The sequence below is a fragment of the Carcharhinus amblyrhynchos genome, chromosome 21, assembly GCF_965287045.1.
Source record: "Carcharhinus amblyrhynchos chromosome 21, sCarAmb.v2.hapA, whole genome shotgun sequence".
Taxonomy (NCBI): Eukaryota; Metazoa; Chordata; class Chondrichthyes; order Carcharhiniformes; family Carcharhinidae; genus Carcharhinus; species Carcharhinus amblyrhynchos.
In genome coordinates this window covers 7,568,858-7,588,536 of record NC_137344.1, presented here as the reverse complement: position 1 = coordinate 7,588,536, position 19,679 = coordinate 7,568,858, and the positions used below count along the sequence as shown (strand labels likewise).

At 42.7% G+C, this 19,679-nt stretch overlaps 1 protein-coding gene and 1 non-coding gene across 3 annotated transcripts; both read left to right on the top strand.

The window, feature by feature from the left end:
* Positions 1–890: 890 nt before the first annotated feature.
* Positions 891–963, top strand: trnar-ccg (transfer RNA arginine (anticodon CCG)). The gene has a single exon. It is a non-coding gene; the product is annotated as a tRNA-Arg (tRNA).
* A 55-nt stretch (positions 964–1,018) lies between these two features.
* Positions 1,019–19,636, top strand: LOC145356608 (UPF0450 protein C17orf58 homolog). 2 transcript variants are annotated; one of them, XM_080209422.1, is made up of 6 exons: positions 1,019–1,257; positions 1,933–2,195; positions 3,659–4,321; positions 11,224–11,292; positions 15,223–15,414; positions 17,650–19,636. In XM_080209422.1, the coding sequence occupies exons 2-6, from the start codon at positions 2,123–2,125 to the stop codon at positions 17,862–17,864; spliced, it is 1,212 nt and encodes a 403-aa protein (XP_080065548.1). In that variant the 5' UTR covers positions 1,019–1,257; positions 1,933–2,122; the 3' UTR covers positions 17,865–19,636. The 2 variants fall into 2 exon arrangements, with proteins under 2 accessions (XP_080065548.1, XP_080065547.1); XM_080209421.1 differs by having other exon boundaries at positions 1,021–1,257; positions 11,224–11,301; positions 17,650–19,635.
* The last annotated feature ends 43 nt before the right edge of the window (positions 19,637–19,679 follow it).

Here is a 19,679-nt window from a genome sequence, read left to right as displayed (position 1 = left end):
GAGTGTTTTTTTTTGCATTAGTGGGTAGTTGTACATATTTGTACAATTTAAATCTTTTCTTTATACTTGCTGCATCCTAACCTTAAGTGAGTTTTAGCAATAAAATTAACTCATTACTTGTTAGCTTAAGGAACCTGTCTTATTTCTTGCACTGAACTATACACAGCTGGTGCATTCTCCATGATAATACCTTTATCAATCAGAGACCACTTGCCAATTAATCAACACTTCTGTATGCAGTAAATCATTGTTCCCTTTACAACTGGTATTCTTGTGAATCTTTGGTGATGATGTAAGACAAAAAGCTTTAACCCATGTCTTTTTTCAGCAATATTCAAATATATATTAAATTAGCAATTCACCTCCATTTTAAAATCAAACTCAATTATAACCAACTCAGGAGTGAAACACAGGGAGGAGCCCTGTTAACCTGGTCATGACAATTGAATATTTATGTGTACAGAGAAACAAATGCAGGACTATAGGGAAAAAAGCAGGGAAGTGAGGGGAGGTGGGGGGGAACAAGTCATTTCTCTCCAAGAGCTAGGAGCCAATGGGCCAAATGACCTCCTTCCACGTTATTTCCAGGTTATGAATCTAGTTTTTATCAGTGCTACAAATCGGCTTACAATGAAGTTACTCATTCTGTCCTGCAAGTTATGCAAGTGCCAATGTTCTCTCACATATACAAACGTGTTAGTATACACACAGCATCTGTATTGTGTGCTGGAAATTACAATGTATGCTCCAAGCAGTATTATTTGTTCCAGGCCATCGTCACTGCTCCGTGCAATATTATTCGCCAAATATCTCTGGTTAGCCACCAGAAATTGTGTATATTAGCACTGCCACGTGTATATGTCGCCCTGTCGCTACACAGTTTTCGTGGTGACCCAGTGGCCTAATGGATAAGGCATCAGCCTCCGGAGCTGGGGATTGTGGGTTCGAGTCCCATCTGGGTCGCACGGCTGCACCTTTTTGTGCTGTCGGCCCGCGTCCGCCCGGGCTGCCGGGCACCGCTGACTGAGCCGCAGCCTGCCACTGCCGCTGGCACCGGACCGGAGCCCAGGCGCTGCCGCGGCCTCGCACAGCCTCAAAACCCGAAGCCAAGCGGCGCTCCGAACGGAGAGAGCGTCTGTTTCGGGACGAGTTTTACTTGCGGTTTGAGCCGGGTGCCAGCAGAGGGTGGTAGTGAAGAGCAGCAGAGCGCAGCCAGGCTCCGCTTCCCTTTAACACAATGATCTCTCCCAGAAATAGGTGCATTCATTTTGGGGAGTGGGGTTGGGGTGGGGGGCCGGGGGTGGTGGTGGGACGTGGGGAAAGGGTCGCTCACTTTACGGGCTGGAACGCCGCCGAATGGAGCAGGATTAACCTGTTTAAACCTGAAATTCCCACCCGATGCCTGCTAGGCATCTCCGTGGCATCCTTTGTATGGATATTGTTCCAGCTTTTGTCTCCAGATTTCATTTTTAACTAAATTCAAGTTACAATTTCTCTGGTATGTTTGGTCTTTGGATTATTAGACCAGACTTCTTCATTACTCGTAACATACACCCTTAGCGATACATCCTTTATTGCGCATCTCTGAAAATCAGGGTTGCTTTCCAATTGCCAGTGCAAACAGGCTAAATAATTGTCAAACAAAATGAGTTGATTATGATATTTGTATGTGGCGTTTTACTGGAAATAGATACGTAATATTCCCGAATACTGTCGGAAATATATTGAGAGTTAGTTTTGCTGTTTACTAACTCTGAACACGGAAGATAGTATGACTATCGCAATCATTTCTTATAATGCAGCATAAGACGAATTCGTGTAACAATTAAGCTACTTCCTGACTATCAAAAGCTATTGAAAATCTATGATGTTTTGCTTCGTTTCAATGTCCTTCGTCATAAATGAAAGGATGTTTTTTGCATTGTCCAATAGAAATGACAAAAATGAGACATTCCGGTCTCAGAAAATTACTTCTGAAGTGGAAAACAGTGAAATTGGATCTTTTGGCAGAGGTTCATCCTGGACTGCGTTGCTGTCCCTTATTAGCATAGCCCAAGAAGGGATATAAAACCAAGGAATTCTCTCTCCTCCTCAGTCACTTGGTTTCCGTCCCAGCTTCAGAATGAATGGGATGTTATTAATACAGCTCTTCTCCATCGTGGTGTTTTCAAAAACTATTAACGCAAAAACTAAAGGTGAGAATAATCTTAGCCAATTTTCCAGACAAAACAAATTTATATCAACTTTACGATTAATAAACGTTGCTTTGGATTTGATATGTTAAGATCCGCAAGGATCCGCAAGTCTATACTGAAATGTTTAAGCTTAATTTTCTATCGAGAGCATAGGAAAAGAGAATTACGCGAGGTTTTTGAATAGTTTGCGAGAAAGTGAGTTGTGAAGGAAACTTTATATTCAAGCGAAATAATCTTGAAAAAAATGTGACGATGCAAATTCAATCAAAATATGTGGCAGAATCATTATGAAAGTAACACTTCGGCTGGTTTCTCTGTCTTTGGCAATGAAAACAATGCATAGTTATACCAGTGATGTATTTGATCATTCGAACATCTTCAACATGATGTTCGTAATTCCCGAAAGTGAGATTTGTCCAACGTGGTGCTTATTCAGTGCAGGTTTAGGTATCTCTTAGGATCAATGCATGGTCGGCATGTGTTAGTTGATTCCAACTAATACAATTTGGGAAGGGCTCCTGGTGGTCAGAGTCCAAAAAAATCTGCCATAGTTTCTGCACCTGTTATTATCCACTGATATGCAGTTAGTTAAATAGTCTACCAATAAGCACTGTCCAGGTTGACAGTTGAATGGGCTATTGGAGAAATGGGCAGTGCATGAAAATGTGGATCTTAAAAGAGTTAGGTGCGATTTCGAGGGGTATATGTTATGGGTAATAAAGAAGTTTGGACTAATAACCCACCAGAGAAATTGTAATTTGAATTCAGTTAAAATGGATTCTGGAAACAAAAGCTGGAACAATATCCATACAAAGGAGGCCATGGAGATACCTAGATTATTGTAAACTAACTGCTTCACTGCTGTCTTTGACAAAAGAAGCTGGAATAGTTCTCAGAGACCAACAATCAAAGGAAGTGTTCATTGTTCCAAAGGAGTTTGACAGAGCTGAGTTGAGAGAAATTGTTTCCACTGGGAGAGGGGTTGGTACCCAACCCAAAGGATACAGATTTAAGGTAATTAGCAAAAAAGCTAGAGGATAAATAATAAGAATTAATGAATGAGTTGTTATGATATGAAATGCACTGCCTGAAAAAGTGCTGAAACTCAAAAGTAACTTTCAAGGGGAAATTCACAATATACTTGACAAGGAAAATGTAAGCTACAGAGCCTTGGTGTAGGGTTAACTGGACAGCTCTTTACAAGAGGCAGCACTGGCACCATGGGCCAAATGGCCTCCTCCTTGGCTGTTGGGAATGGGGGGAGAAAACAGTGACTAAACTAGAAGACATGGTTAGCCAAAAGGTGGAAAATAGCAGTGGTTGTGGGCATAGAGGAAAGTTTTTAAAAAGTTCAGTAAATTAACTGTAAAATCAAAGTATTTCATGAATTTCAAAGTGCAACTGATGGAGATATCTCTGCACTTGTGTCTTTTACTCAGTATCTTGGTGTTTTCTGCATGTAGAGCTCACACCACAATTTGGAAGAACAGGTAGAGGATCTTCCTCCATCGGAATCCATTCAGTAAATCTGACAAAACTGCCACACAGGAATCGCAGTCGTCCCGAGTCCAATTTGCCAGCTCTTGATGCATTTTTTAAGAGAGAAGAAGCTCCTGTCCAGCAATACAAGATAAAAAATGAAAACGCGCACGCAGAGGGCAAACTCAGTCCCCTGGTTTTCTTTGAAAAAAACAGCAAAAGGAATGAGAGCACAGAGAGGCAGAACTACAAGGCAACAGCAGGAGAACATCCTCAGAGACAGGGAAGATGGCAATCAAGTGACCTTCGAGACTTTGTGTCTTCATTTCATCCAGATAAGTCCAAACTGAACAGGTCACCAACATACTACAGCCTTCTGGCTAAGAGTCTGCAGTCAAGTTCTTCAATGTATCTGACCCACAATTATCACCAGGGTGCCCGGCTTTACCATCAGATCAGTGCCACTCATCCTGTAACAAAACAGGGAGAAGGAGCTACATCACACAATCTGGATCCAGAGGAGAACAGACCCAGAAAAACCATTCGATACAGAACAAGTGATACATTCATAAATGGCATTAATTCATCATTTGTAACCAACCGTCACCCTTCAAGTTTGCTCTATCATTTTAACATACTCCGAGAAGGTAATTATTATCTTGTTATTGATGCTGATGTTACCAAGACTTTTACTGTCGTTAACCTTTCCCTCCCTGAAGATACTAACACTCTTTGGTACCATGTCATTTATGAAGCTGATTTTGAATGTTAACAGATCATAAGTTCCTATGATATAGGAGCAGAATTATGCTATTTGGCCCATCGAGTCCGCTCCACTATTCAATCGTGGCTGATATGTGCCTCATCCCCCTTTTCCTGCCTTCTCCCCATAACCCTTCAACCCATTACCAATTAAAAAATCTGTTGAACGCCTCCTTAAATTTACTCACTGTCCTAGCATCACTGCACTTTGGGTTAGTGAATTCCACAGATTCACAGCCCTTTGGGAGAAGTAGTTTCCCCTCAACTCTGTTTTAAATTTACTACCCTTATCCTAAGACTATGACCTCTCATCCTAGAATTCCCCATAAAAGGGATCATCCACTCTACATCTACTTTATCCACACCTTTTATATATCGCAATTTGATGTCCCCTCATTCTTCTAAATTCCAGAGAGTATTGGCCTAAACTGTTCAATCGTTCTTCATTCGACAATATGATCAATATATTTCCGAATGTCAGATTGAGTCTCATTGCATTCTCATCCAATATTCATACACTGAAACTTTACAGTAGATCAGCATTCAGCTAGGAACCCCCTAACTGATCCATTTTTTCTCTTCTTAGCCCATTAACATCAAGGCCAATTTTATTTTATGCCACTGAGTGAGATCAGATGACTCAGCACAGTGCAGAGGTTAAAACCTAAACCTTCCCAAGCTGCCTTTTAAGCGAAGCTTTAATTTTAAAATGGTCACCTTGTTCAGCCTTCCATGGCCTCACCCCTCTCTATACAGCCTCCTCCAGCTCTACAACCCTCTGGGGTATATGCGCTCCCCAAATTCTGGCCTCTTGTGATTCTGATTTTAATTGTTTTACCACTGGCTGCCATGCCGTCAGCTGCCAAATTTGTTCCTTAAAACTTTAACCTCTCTGCTTCTCTACCTTCCCTCTTTTAAGATATACCTTAAAATCTAGCTCTTTGACCAAGCTTTTAGTCATCTGCCCTAATATCGCCATATGTGGCTCATCGTCAAATTTGGTTTGATTGTGTCCTGATAAAAGACCTTGGGACTTCCTGGACATTAAAAACACTATATAGATATAAGTTTGTTGTTGGTGAATAATAAATGGACTGTCTAAGCCACTTGGGGGCATGTGAAGAAAGATCTATCTCAAATACACTGTGCTAGCAGTCTCCCACATGACAGGTACAGCTGAGATGTGGGTGGTAGGTTTTAAAGGCATCAGTAATTATATAATCTGATTGGGAGGGGGTGATCTGCATGGAGAGCCTTTGGATGTTGGGGTAGATGTGTCTCCAAGTAGAATTGTAGTTGTAACTTAAAAGAAAGGAAAAGAGAACTGTTTAATTTCAGCTTCTGCCAATCACAGATTTGAGCTGCTATATGACAATAGCTGAGAAGAGAGTGGTATATGCTCCTCCCATGGATTCTTCACACAGATCCACCACCTAGTCTGGTGGTAGTTGTTGACACGTATTGACCACTTAAAAAGGAAAAACAATTAGTTAAAAATGTCATTGTGGCTGTTTTGGAATGTGAAGGGTCCTTGGGCAATATTTATTCTTTTTTAATAATTTGTTAATTTAAATGGAAGAATGGCGGTTCTGCTTCTGACTCAGAAGGTTTTTCAGTTGCTGCTCCTTGATACACTGGGATTCATTCTAACCTCTCTCTTTGGAAAGCCTGGAAAAGACTTAGAGGTTGATTCTCCGAAAAAGTTCTTTGTTGAATTTGCTTGAAAACTGGAGTAAATCACGCTGTTTTTTTTCAGTGGGAGTTTCAAAATGAATCTCCCAAACTGTGCACTGAGGAGGGTGATTCATGGTAAAAAATACAGGCCTGTTCCCACTAAAGAGGCTGAAACCAGCATGATGAGCGAGCCATAAGAACATAAGAACATAAGAAATAGGAGCAGGAGTAGGCCATCTCATATGCGCACATCTCTGGGAGATCGCTAAACAAATCCTCCCAGCTTAAACACTGCTGGCCTCAACCCCTCTCCCCATAAACATTGGTGGCCCCGTCGCTGACCACCCCCCCCTCCCCAAAAGACATTGCTGGCCTCTCATTTCCCCACCTCCACCCCATCCCTCCACCCGCAGTCAAGCCACACACCCCACCACCGCCAACACCCCCCCCCCCCACCTCCTCCGACCCATTTCCCTACATTCTTGTGTTCCCAACCCTTGTGACTATGTGGGCCCATGTGGAGAGCAGGTAGGAGTCAGACTTGAAGGGCACGAGGGGCAGGATCCTAGTGTGTACAACAGCGAGATGTCATCATCATCCTCCAGCCTTCACCAAAGACTTGCTACCAGTGCCAGCCCAGACCCATTAACCTGTTGTGATGTTTCTTGAGGTCAGGGGGTTGGGCTGAGAGAGGGTGGAGAAGGATTGGGTGGCGGGCTGGGATTGGGTGTTGAAGGGTGGGGGTAGGCTCACTGAGGGTGAAGGTGGCGGGGGGGAGGGGGGGCGGGGGGAGGCGGGCTGAGAGAGGATGGGGAAGAAGAAGGATTGTGCAGATTAAGTGGCCAGCTTTAGGTTGTAAGGGAGTGGTGGCTGCAGCAGTCCTGGGGTGTGGTGGAAGGGTGTTGGAATCAGTCACTGGACGTCACCAGCTACATCAAGCGGGCAGCTAACACGGCCTCCCTTGTTGCCCTGCCGTGCCAGGCACCAGCCATTGCTGCCTGCCCTGCATCTTCCACCTCCTCATATGGCAAGTCGTCGAGGTCTACCTGGTACCAATCCTACCCCCACCGCCCCCCCCTCAGTTGGTCTCCCCGCAGTAGATGGTTATAATGTGTGAGACTGCAGGGCACCCCCCAGAACGGTCCAGGCAGCAGAATAGGCCTATGCAATGCTCTATTACGGAGCAAGTAGCACTCATTGTAGTGGACTTCTATCTTGGTCTCAGGCCTCCGCACTGATGTCATCAGCCATGACTTCAGTGGGTAGCCCTTGTCCCCCATGAGCCATCCCAGCAGCCTGGGCTGGTCCTCAAAGAATCCAGGGATGTCCACCGTCTCAGCATAAAGCTGTCATGGACATTCCCTGGTGGTGTGTACAGACCTACATGATGTTCATCCGGCAGTCACATCGATTTGTACATTGAGGGAATGGAACCCCTTCCTGTTAATAAATGGCTGCCCCTCACCTGGCGAGGGGCATCTGATACCCTGGCAATGGTGGCGAAGCCTGGGCCTCCTGCTGACCCTGTCCAACATTAAAATGGATGTATTGGCCTATCTGGGCAAACAAGGCATCTGTCCCCTGGTGAACACAGCTGTGGACTGAGGCCTAAGAAACATCACAAAGGTTGCCATTGGGTGCCTGAAGCGACCTTGTTGCATAGAAATTCAGTCTCGCTGTCAACTTAACTTCTGCTGGCAGCGGGTGGCTGCCCGCCCCCCCACCCCCCCTCAGGTGCCTGGGTGCAAGCACCTCACACAGGTGCCGGACTGTGTCCATGGATAGGTGGAGCTGGCAATGGCACATGACCAACAGTCCCTCGAATGATATTCTGGTCCAATACTGCATCCTCTTTCTTCTGGCCACCCTTATGGGAGACTGCTCTCCCAGCTCATGGCCATCAGCGGCAGTCCCCTGCTCTCCTTCCCGAGGCCTGCCACTGGCTGCTCCTGGAGGGGCCTCCCCACGCCCTCCATCTCCTGAGTCGCCTCCTCCTCCTCCTCCCCTTCCACTATCATGATGATCAGCTGTAAATCAATGAGCCCAGGATCCATTCTGCATGGTGGGAGTTAGAGAGAGAGAGATTGATAGATCATGTCATTGTTTGCAACTGCCCCCCCATCCCTCACTGGGTCAGCACCCCCCCCTTGTGGATGCAGGCAACACAACACAATCTGTGGCGCCATGCGTCACCTGATCAGGGTGCCTGCCATTGGCATTGTTAATAGTCTCACAACACCAGGTTCAAGTCCAACAGGTTTATTTGGTTGCTCTCGGAGTGCTGCTCCTTCATCAGATGAGATCTTCTCACCTGATGAAGGGGCAGCGCTCCAAAAGCTTGTGCTGTCAAATAAACCTGTTGGACTTTAACCTGGTGTTGAGAGACTTCTTACTGTGCTTACCCCAGTCCAATGCCAGCAACTCCACATCACTGGCATCATTAACAGGGCTGGCAGAGACAGGTTGGCAATGTGGCGTGACCATTGTGCTCCTGTGAGCCATTGCCATGAGTGTTACTTCAGCATTCCCTTCCAGGCATGTGCTGCAGGTCAGGGACACGGGGCAGAGACAGACTTCCTTTTAATCACAAGATGAGTTCCCATTCACTGCAGAGTACACGCAGTATTAGTGCCTGCGTTCACCCAAAGCATTCCTGCTTGGAGCACCGGCTGCCTGAACTGATGAACCCTCAAGTACTTCCCCTTTACCTCCCTAAAACCCCTACCTCCAACCTCCCCTGCACCTGGGGGGCTGCAGCTCCATAAAATGTACCTCCTTACTCCTCTTCAGTGCTGCCATGCAGGGTCCTGACTTCTATGCAGCTGTTGTAATTCCTGCCAGTGTGATATCACACCGGAGTTGGGGAGAGACACTAGCAGGGGCACAGATTCTAGTTGCAGACCCGCTAATTAGCTGGTCAGGTATGTAAAGGCACGCTGATATCCATTACACTGATTTTCAGCGTGGATCCGTCGATGCAAAAAGTTTAGGCTGGGAGACATGCCCAGCACCGGACGCCCAGCTCGCTTCACACAAATCAGCCGCCACTTGGATCTCCCAGCCCACTGCACTAAAATACTCAGCTCAGAGGGATGGGAGAATCACCCCCTTTTTACAAACCTGATGGCAACAGAAGTGACTGCTCTCAAGCCACTAGTGCTCTCTCTGAATATTCAGATAGAGGAGGAAGGGGCCAGTTTGCTACTGTAACAAGACTTTAGTGGGGGAGCAGTGGTGGCTTTGCCAACAAGCTAGACCTGTTGGAAAAAGAGGCCAGAATTAGAAGAAGCATTATCTTTTTTACTGCTTCTTTGTAGCAGGCTTTTATTTGGAGTCTCTTTCACCCTACGAGGAAACCAGTGACCTCCCCCCATCCTGCACTCCCATCCCAACCAGCCTCCCATCCATTGACTCTGTCTACACTTCCTGCTGCCTCGGCAAAGCAGCCAGTATAATCAAGGACCCAGTGGTGGATTAACTGCCACCTGGACCCCTAGGCTGAGCTTTAGTAAGGCCTCCTGATCTTGACCCCTGCCCTACCTTTTGTTGAATAGAATAAAGTGACACTAAGTGACGTTGGATAACTTATATCATTGTACTATGTATAATGTACGACATGTATAATATAAAGTTATTTGAATCAATTACAGCCCTTTTATTCATTTATTTTTCATTTTCTTTACATTTGTATTTTAAAAAGCTTCCGTGTTTTTTGGTTTACAAAAGTGTTGATATCACTATGTAAATTAACAGATCAAAGCATGTCTGATTCAGTGTGTGTGAGTGCCAGATGATTAAGTTTCTCATCGCTCATTGTTGAGCACAAATAGATTTTGATCCTCTTCAGTGCCAAAAATGAACGCTCACCTGAACAGTTAGTGATCATTAAGGACAGATAAATTCTAAAGCAAATGCATTATTTGGATACACCTCGTACAGTCAATCTCTTGTCAGAGCTCGATACATCCCAGTGACATCATCATCGGATTGTCCTTGAATGTACTTCTGAAAGTGGGCTACAGGGTATAGTTACGAAAATTTATTCACCCTTAAAAGGATTAAACCAATTTTGTTTTGTTCTGGACCCCTAGCCTAATGGTTAGTCCACCACTGCAAGGTTCTCAGGCACTCCAGACATTCTCTCTTCCACCTTCTTCCTTCAGGAAAAAGATACAAAAGTCTAAGGTCACATGCCAACTGACTCAAGATCAGCTTCTTCCCTGTTGCCATCAGACTTTTGAATGGACCTACCTCGCATTAAGCTGATCTTTCTCTACACCCTAGCTATGACTGTAACATTACATTCTGCACTCTCTCCTTTCCTTCTCTATGAACAGGATGCTTTGTCTGTATAGCGTGCAAGAAACAATACTTATTACTGTATGTTCATACATGTGACAATAATAAATCAAGAAAAAACTTCCCTGACTGAAATATCCCTTCCAGAACACACCATTTCTGTGAAAACCATTCCCCTTGGATTCTAACCTCCCACCGATCTGCATGATCAGGCAACTGCTTCCTGGCTTTTATAGTTGGGAAGAAGATAAGTGTCACTTTGATGATCCTTAGCAGCTAAAAATAAGCAAATCTGTCTGTAGCCAGTCCTGGGCAGCCTGGCCACACAATAGATGGGAGTTAAAATGGAGTCCATTGTCGTCACCTTTGAATGTTCTTCACTTGCAACTAGGCCAAGAAGTTCTCTCAATGTCTTGGCCAACATTCAACCTTCAACAATCTATCATCAAAATTGGTGATCTTGGCCATTTGTGAGACTGCACTTTGCACAAATTGGCCACTGCATTTGCTTTCAAAAGAACAGCGACTGCAGTTCAGAAATAGTTGATTGGTTATAAAGCATTTTGAAACATGTTAAATGCATGTAAGGTGCTGAACAAACGTCTTTCTTTGTTTTTCTGTGATAACCACAGTTTATTATGTGTTTGGCACTGCCATAAACCGCATGAAACAGTTAACCATTATATTAAGGAAATAGGGATGAGTTACATGTATGATTTTATATATAAAATGAAAATTGCAGCTGTATTTTGCTGTTTGTGAACTCTTTACCAACTCATTAATGGATCTGTTTTTTTCTTTGCCTTTTTCAAAGATTACAACAAAGAATTATGTTCATTTGAATGCAGAAAGGAAAAGAATGAAAGGGAGTTCTACTGCAACAGTGAGTTTGGTAAGAATAGACTGAGATTTCTGTTAAATTTTGTATAAAACATATATAAATTGTTATGGGGAAAGAATCTGCAGGCAAGTGTTCCTGATGGTGTCATGGTGATTTGGAATTAGTATACTATAGATATCAGATTTGCTTTGGGAGCCCGGTAGGATAATATATTTCATGGACTATTTTGAGTTTTGCTTCTTTGACTGTAAAAGTTTCTATAGATATGTGAAGAGAAAAAGATTGACAAAAACAAATGTAGGCCTCTTACAGTCAAAAACGGAAGGATTCATAACGGGGAATAAAGAAATGGCTGAGGAATTAAATTTGTGCTTTGCTTCAGTCTTCACAAAGGAAGACATGAATAATGTACCAGAAGTGCTGAGAGAAACATGTCTTAGTGAAGAGCTGAAGTGAATTAGCCTTAGTAGAGAATAGTTTTGGGGAAATTGATGGGATTGAAGGTGGATAAATCCCCAGGTCCTGATAATCTTCATCCCAGAGTACTTAAGGAAGTGGCCCTGGAAATAGCAGATCCATTGATGGTTATTTTCTAAAATTCTTTGGACTCTGAAATAATTCCTACAGATTGGAGGGTGGGTAATGTAAGTCCGCTATGCAAAAAGGTAGTTAGAGATAAAATGGGGAACCATAGTCCAATGAGCCTAATGTCAGTACTGGGGAAGTTGTCAGAATCAATTTTCAAGGAGTCATAACTCAGCATTTGGAAGGCAGTGGTGTAATCAGACAAAGTCAGCTTGGATTTACAAAAGAGAAATCATGCTTGACGAATCTATTGGAATTTTGTGAGGATGTAATTAATAGAGATGACCGAGGAGAACCAGTGGATGTGCTTTATTTAGACTTTCAGAAGCTTTTGACAAGGTCTCAATTAACAGACTACAATGTAAAGTTAAAGCACATGGGATTGCAGGTAACATCTTGAGATGGACAGAAAGCTGGTTAGCAGATAGGAAGCAAAGAGTGAGCATAAATAGAGTCTTTTTCTGACTGGCAATCAGTGACTAGTGGGGTTCTGCATGGTCTGTGTTAGAACCCCAACTGTTTACATTATATATTAAGTTGGGTGGGAGGGTGAGCTATGAGGAGGATGCAGAGATGCTTGAGCGTGATTTGGATGTGCTGAGTGTGTGGGCATCTGCATGGCAGATGTAGTGTAATGTGGATAAATGTGAGGTTATCCACTTTGGTAGCAGTAATAGGAAGATAGATTATTACTTGAATGAGTGGAAATTGAGAGAGGTGCATACTCAACGAGACCTTGGAGTCCTCATGCATCAGTCGCTGACAGTAAATGCACAGGTACAGCAGACAATAAAGAAGGCAAATGGTATGTTGGCCTTCATAGTGAGAGGATTTGAGTGTAGGGATAGGGATTTTTTTTGATTTTGATGGTCAATTTATGGGCCATAAACTATCCATTCAATAGAGTTTTGGGTGGATATTTTCATTCCATCTTCTGATGGATTATAGAAACTAACTGGTCTTAATTTCCACTAAAATCAATGGAAACAGAACCAAGGATGTTTTCTCTAATGAACAGCTGATTTGCATCCAGGTGGCAAATTGAACACAAACTCTTGGTTCCTTGCTAGACTGCATGAATAATACTTAAGCATATGGGAGATGGGGGAGATTTTACGTACATAAAGTAGGGATGATGTATGAATGACAACTAAGCATAGTATGTAATGGCAATGGAAATTGTATGATCCGTATTAATTGTATACAGTGGGAATCATTTTAAATAGCCCAACAGCATATACAGCAACAATGCTTATTATTTTCTGATCAAGAAATCTTGCCCAACACATCCCTGAGTTTCGGATATCGATTGCTGGTATGGATAAAGGGAGCCAGTTATAAATGAAGGTTAAATGGTTTGTTTTTCTACATGAAAGATATGTTGATGAGAATTAGCTATTGCACGTTGAGTTGAATCCTCACTCACATATTGGCTCCAAAAATAGGAGATGGTATGCTACCAAAATATTCAAGTGTCCCATATCTATTCTGTCTTTTTAAAATTTATTTGTTCACTTGGTTTGACACCTATGGGTTAAGAAAGTGATGGCTGAATGCCTGGTTGCTGCTAATGCCCCTTCTTCTTCCAATTACCCCTTCCACTTGAACTCTACCAACAGACCAACAATCACCAGTCCTCTTTGCATCTGCCCCCAGATTGTTAGGTCACTAAGTAAAGTTTATTTATTAGTCGCAATATTAATAGGCTTGCATTAACACTGCAATGAAGTTACTGTGAAAAATCCCCTAGTTGCCACACTCTGGTGCCTATTCAGGCACACTGAGGGAGAATTTAGCATGGCCAATGCACTTAACCAGCATGTCTTTCAGATTTGAGGGTGGAAACCGGAGCATCCAGAGGAAACCCATGCAAACACGGGGAGAGAACATGCAAATTCCACACAGGCACCTGGGGGCTGGAATTGAACCAGAGTCCCTGATGCTGTGAGGCAGCAGTGCTAACCACTGTGCCAATGTGCTGCCCCACTAATGAATAAGGCCCATCTCACTTATAAACCTATCATGGAAAATTATTTTGACATCATGGTGTGAATGAAATTTACCTCCTGAGTGATGTTGCCCTTCCTCTTATTTAAATCTTTTCACTTGCTGTACTTCCTACTACTGTCGCTATCTGAACTACCGTGATGGTGCTGTGACTCTTAACAAAATGTCGCTTCTCTCTACCACAAAGGCAAATGTACGCTCGACTGAGCAAGTAGACATTTGGAGAGGTGAACACTAGTAAATTCTTTGACATCATTCATTGATTCTGTAGCCACAAACTTAATAACCAAATATATGAGCTTAACTTAAGAAAGAAAATGAATAGATAGCATAAGGTTAGCTCTGTCCCAGGGAGGACAGTAAGTATGTTGAGCAGATTGCTCAGAAATACTGCAGAGGCTCATGTCAGCCAATTTGGAATAGAGATTGGATAGCTTTGGTTAGGGAGATGATTGAGGAGCCTTAGAAAGAGCACGAGAGGGGAACTAAGACAGGAAGAATATAGTGGGTTATATAGTGAATATATGGGGTATGTAGACAAGGGAATTAAGAGTTGTGGGGAGAAAGCGGGAAAGTAGAACTGATCCACTTCAGATCAGCCATGATCTTATTGAATGGCAGGGCAGGCTCGAAGGGCTAGATGGCCTACTCCTGCTCCTATTTCTGATGTTCTTATGGTGTGGTGTGGTGTGTACAAGGGGAAGGAATGTTAATATAGCATACATTTTTAGCTCAGTGGCAGAATTTAGAGGAAGGACAAAGATTCATTTTTGCGGATCCAGAATTTGCAAATGTGTTACTGAGCAAGTGCCAGGTCTTCTCATTGTTCCACACTTTTGTCCCCACCTTGCATATTCTCACCCTGAAAGCAAAAAAAATGTGGAAATCTCATGGGGAAATTGTGGTTTCAGCCTGCAGTGTACTTCTCTGTAGTTCACCATATAGTGAAGAGGCTCAGTTTCAGATGAAGCTCAGAGAGATATGTAATGCTCATAAACTACTTCATTTTCATGTATTAGTTTACAACATATTCTAAATCTTATGCAGAGAGAATCATGCATAATTACAATAGCAGAATGCTGGAAATTCATAGGTCAGCCAGCATTGGAGACAGAAAAAGAAGTTATGTTTCATCAGACACCCAAAACACTACTTTTCAGATGTTGATTGGTTCTTGGTTTAACTGCAACTCTTTCTGGTTTTATGCCAGGTTTGCAACATTCCTGCTATATTTATATATTTTTAAAATTGCTATTATTCCTTAATACAGACATTATGTAATTACATTATGACATTAATGTAGACATTAGAATTGAAAGTGTCACTGTGTGGTACCTCCACTCAATACTGCTTTCATGCAATATATTCATCTTTCAACAGCAATTAGTGGCATAGTTCATGACATTGTGAGCCTTGGTAAAGGACTGCGTCTGGTAACATTACTGGTGGACAGCAACGGATTCTACCGCATGAGTCGACTGTATGTTACGCCTGATGGATTCTTCTTCAAAGTTCACATTCTTGTTGTTGACACTTTCAACTGTAGAAGATCATGTCCAGACTTGAAGTTTGGTGAGTCCAGTATTCATGATTATTGTTGCACCACCTTTCATAGGGGCAGGAAGGCGTAGGAGAACTAGTTGCTTCAACGAGTTAGGTATATTCAGCTCTGAGATCCAGGTTTAAAACCATCCTCTCCATTGATAATGAAAATGACATAAAGTAAATTTCAGCTGTGCCAGTTCATTTCCAAAACTTCCCTTAATTTAACTGTAACTGATTGACTGTATCACTTAGGTCTCAGGACAGTGGTTATGGGAAATGCAAGAATGGTGCTAAAAAGAACAAAGAACAAATAAAATTACAGGAACAGGCCCTTCGGCCCTCCGAGCCTGCACCGACCAACTTAACTAAATCCCCCTACCCTTCTGGGGACCAAATCTCTCTATTCCCATCCTATTCACATACTTGTCAAGATGCCCCTTAAAAGTCACTACTGTATTCGCTTCCACTAACTCCCCCGGCAACGAGTTCCAGGTACCCACTACTCTCTTTGTAAAAAATCTGCCTTGTACCTATCCTTTAAACCTTGCCACTCGCACCTTAAACTTATGTCCCCTAGTAATTGACTCTTCCATCCTGGGTGAAAGCTTCTGACTATCCACTGTGTCCATGCCTCTCAATCTTGTAGACTGCTATCAGATCTTCCCTCAACCTCCATCACTCCAGTGAGAACAAACCAAGTTTCTCCAACCTCTCCTCATAGCTAATGTCCTCCATACCAGGCAACATCCTGGTAAATTTTTGCTGTATCCTCTCCAAAGTCTCCACGTTCTTCTGGTAGTGTGGTGACCAGAATTGAACACTATATTCCAAGTATGGCTGATGAAGACAAGCATGTCATTTTTCTTCCTTGACTACCTTTTCCACCTGCAATGCCACTTTCAGTGACCTGTGTACCTGTTATCCCAGATCCCTCTGCCTATCAATACTCTTTAGGGTTCTGTCATTTACTGTATATTTCCTATCTGTATTAGACCTTCCAAAATGCATGACCTCACATTTATCCAGATTAAACTCCATCTGCCATCTCTCTGCCTAAGTATCCAACTGATCTAAATCCTGCTGTATCCTCTGATGGTCCTCATCGCTATCTGCAAATCCATCAACCTTTGTGTTATCCGCAAACTTACTAATCAATCCAGTTACATTTTCCTCCAAATCATTTATATATATTACAAACAGCAAAGATCCCAGCACTGATACCTGAGGAACATCACTTGTCACAGCCCTCTATTCAAAAACACACCCTTCCACTGCTACCCTCTGTCTTCTTTCACTGAGCCAATTCTGCATCCACCTAGTCAGCACACCTCTGATCCCATGCGACTTCACTTTCTGCACTAGTCTGCCATGAGGGATCTTGTCAAAGCCCTCACTGACGTCCATATAGACAACATCCACTTCCCTACCCTCATCAGTCATCTTTGTGACTTCCTTGACAAACCCAATCAAGATCATGAGACACACCCTCCCCTTCACTAAACCATGTTGCCTCTCACTAATACGTCCACTTATTTCCAAGTGGGAATAAAGCCTGTCTCAAAGAATCCTCTCCAATAGTTTCCTACCATTGATGTAAGGCTCACCGGCCTGTAATTACCTGGATTATTCTTGCTACCCTTCTTAAACAAAGGAACAACATTGGCTATTCTCCAATCCTCTGGGACCTCCCCTGTAGCCAGTGAGGATATAACGATTTCTCGCAGCTGCACTTCTAAGGATAAGATCTGCGGCCGATTATTGGAGGAGAGCAGGAGGAGCTTTATTTGGAATATAGGTTTGCTCTAAGTGACTTGGGAACTTTTGATGGTATGGTATGCCCAAAACAGAAAACACTTAGTTCTCCAACACAAAAAAATCTCGTATTCCAACAGATACATCATTAAGAAAAGAGCATTTCTTCTCCATTTTCCAAAATCTGTTTCCTATGAAGCAAAATCCCATTAAGCACGCCTGTCAAAGTTTTATTGGCAAGTGGTTGTATGTGGCTATCAAGAGTGATTTCCAGCTGCCTGTGACAATCTTTCTTGAAAGAATGGCCACTTGGGAAATACACGAGTGTTCGTGGAAGCATTCCCAGTATCAAGCAATGCCTTCAAGTGTGAACAAAGAAACAGCAGTAGGCCTTTCACAATTCAGTTAGATCACAATTAGGAGAAAACTTGGGTCAAAAATACAAATAAATAGTGTGGGGAAGATCACACCATTTCATTAATATTCTTTCTCCGCATTTCATCTTCTCAGGTGGTAGATACATCATGATGGGCCTGATTTATCACAGGAGATACTCCCTACCCACCTGGGTCCAGGAACGTGTCTCTGGGAGACTGAAGCCAGGAGATGGACTGGTTCGAAGCAGCAGCTACGTGAGACGATATAACAAAAAGAGGGACCAAAGAGTCCAATTAGTGCGTGATGAGAAATGTGGAGGTGCCTTTCTCAGATCTTGGCAGAAATGAAGTGGGCCAGTGTGTGCTTTATAACAATAATAAAAGTAGTGTAGAATTGTTTGTGACTTTTAAAGAATGAAGCTGATCCTTTGCTTTTTAAATGCAATTTGCATAATGTATATTGTTTCTTATTAGTCTGTGAAACTCATCAGTTGGGGTGTTGAAATTGGTTTTAGCAGCTAATGGTAGAGATAGAGCATCAGTGAGGTTTTCTCCTCCTCATGCCACCCAGTGCCATCTGCTGGGAAACAAAACAGTCATGCTTGTACAGATGTTGGGTGATTGGACTTCACTTATGACATGTAGCACCAAGGCTCACAAATGGAAATGACCATAAATGCCATTGGTGACAATGAAACTACAATCAGAAAGAATCAACACTTTCAGGAAGTAAAACAGTTATTGAACAAATGGTAATCCAGTCAAGTATCATAGCATTTTAGTATAGTTGCAACAAGGATTTTCAGAACATGTACTTGCATGGTTTGCTATCTGTTCTGCTGTCAGAAATCCATCCAATCAGTGTAATTGGAGACAATGTGGCTGGTTCAACACACACTTTGTAATTTGCAAATCTGAAATCGCTCAGCTTTCCACTGCCCTTTTGATAATTGCGCTTAAAAAAATAAGAAAGGAAAAAAAATTTCCCAGTGAAAGGAAGAAGACATGTAAAGTGGCGACTGTGAGAAAGAAAGAACCATTCCTCTTCCTCTGGGAAACTGCTGTTTCTAGGAGATCAAAGCAGCTGGGATGGGTGCAACACGACTGTCTTTTACACGGAGTTGTTTATCTAAAGGCTGAGGTTTCAGGGTCCTCCAGCAGGTCGAGATTGTAACTATTTCCCCCGAGTCCCTGGAGATCCACGAGCAAATTTTCTCCATATGGATTGGACACATGAAGAATGCAGACTGTCAAAGGAGTGACCATTACTCAAATGCCAAGCAACAATGCTTTTTATAAAGGAGACATTAAACAAAAACGTGGAAGGAACAGTCGTTTTGAAAAAATATCTGAAATCAAATGTTTTATTTTTTCTGCTTGCAGTTCAGCTTTATTTTAAAGCAGTTCAAGTAAAAAGCCAATGTTTGTTGTATTTCAACTTCCTCCTCACTGCTGTCGAGCTCCCTACTGTTAGCTCCCATCACCATCTTTCAGTTACCAATTGGGGCTCCTCTTGTTCACAGCTGCTGTTGTCTTTCTGGGATTAGCCACTGAGTTGCTATTGAATGGAGGAGTATTGGTTACCCCCTGCTTCTTCCTTTGCTACCCTGCTGCTGTGGAGCATTCCACACCTGCAGAGTTCTTCATCTGACGATACACACAAATCTAGAATGCATCTGATGTGAAGTTAGACACGAGTGGCCACAGAAGCTCTTTCCCACGCTTTATTCATTATTGTTTGCTGAAGATATTGCTCCACTGACCAAAGTGGAACAGCTGGAAGAAACAGACACATCCATATGGTGACTGGTTGGAGCAAGTTAGCACAGAACATACCCAAGAATTACAAAACCCTGAATAGCATAATGGAAGCTACTGTACATTTGTCAGTTGATTGTTCATTGTCACATTAACCTGTACTTCTCTTATAAAACATAAAACTGAATATTGTGTTCCCATAGTTGATGGCTTCTATTGTAAAGCACTTTATGTGCAGATTGAATGAGGATAAGACTGAGGGAAGAGGAGGAGGCCATTCAACTTCAAGCCATTCTATTAAACCATTTTTTCTATATCTCAACTTTACGTACTAGCATTCCATATTTTTTAATGTACTTATCAAAGAAAAATATGTTGATCTACCTTCTTAGTCCCATTTTTCAA

What these genes read in the sequence shown, in the direction of transcription:
- LOC145356608 (XM_080209421.1), top strand. Translation starts at nt 2,123, where the DNA reads ATGAATGGGATGTTATTAATACAGCTCTTCTCCATCGTGGTGTTTTCA. An exon ending in TATTAACGCAAAAACTAAAG is followed by an intron (nt 2,196 to 3,658) that starts GTGAGAATAATC and finishes TTCTGCATGTAG; the next exon opens with AGCTCACACCACAATTTGGA. An exon ending in TTTTAACATACTCCGAGAAG is followed by an intron (nt 4,322 to 11,223) that starts GTAATTATTATC and finishes CCTTTTTCAAAG; the next exon opens with ATTACAACAAAGAATTATGT.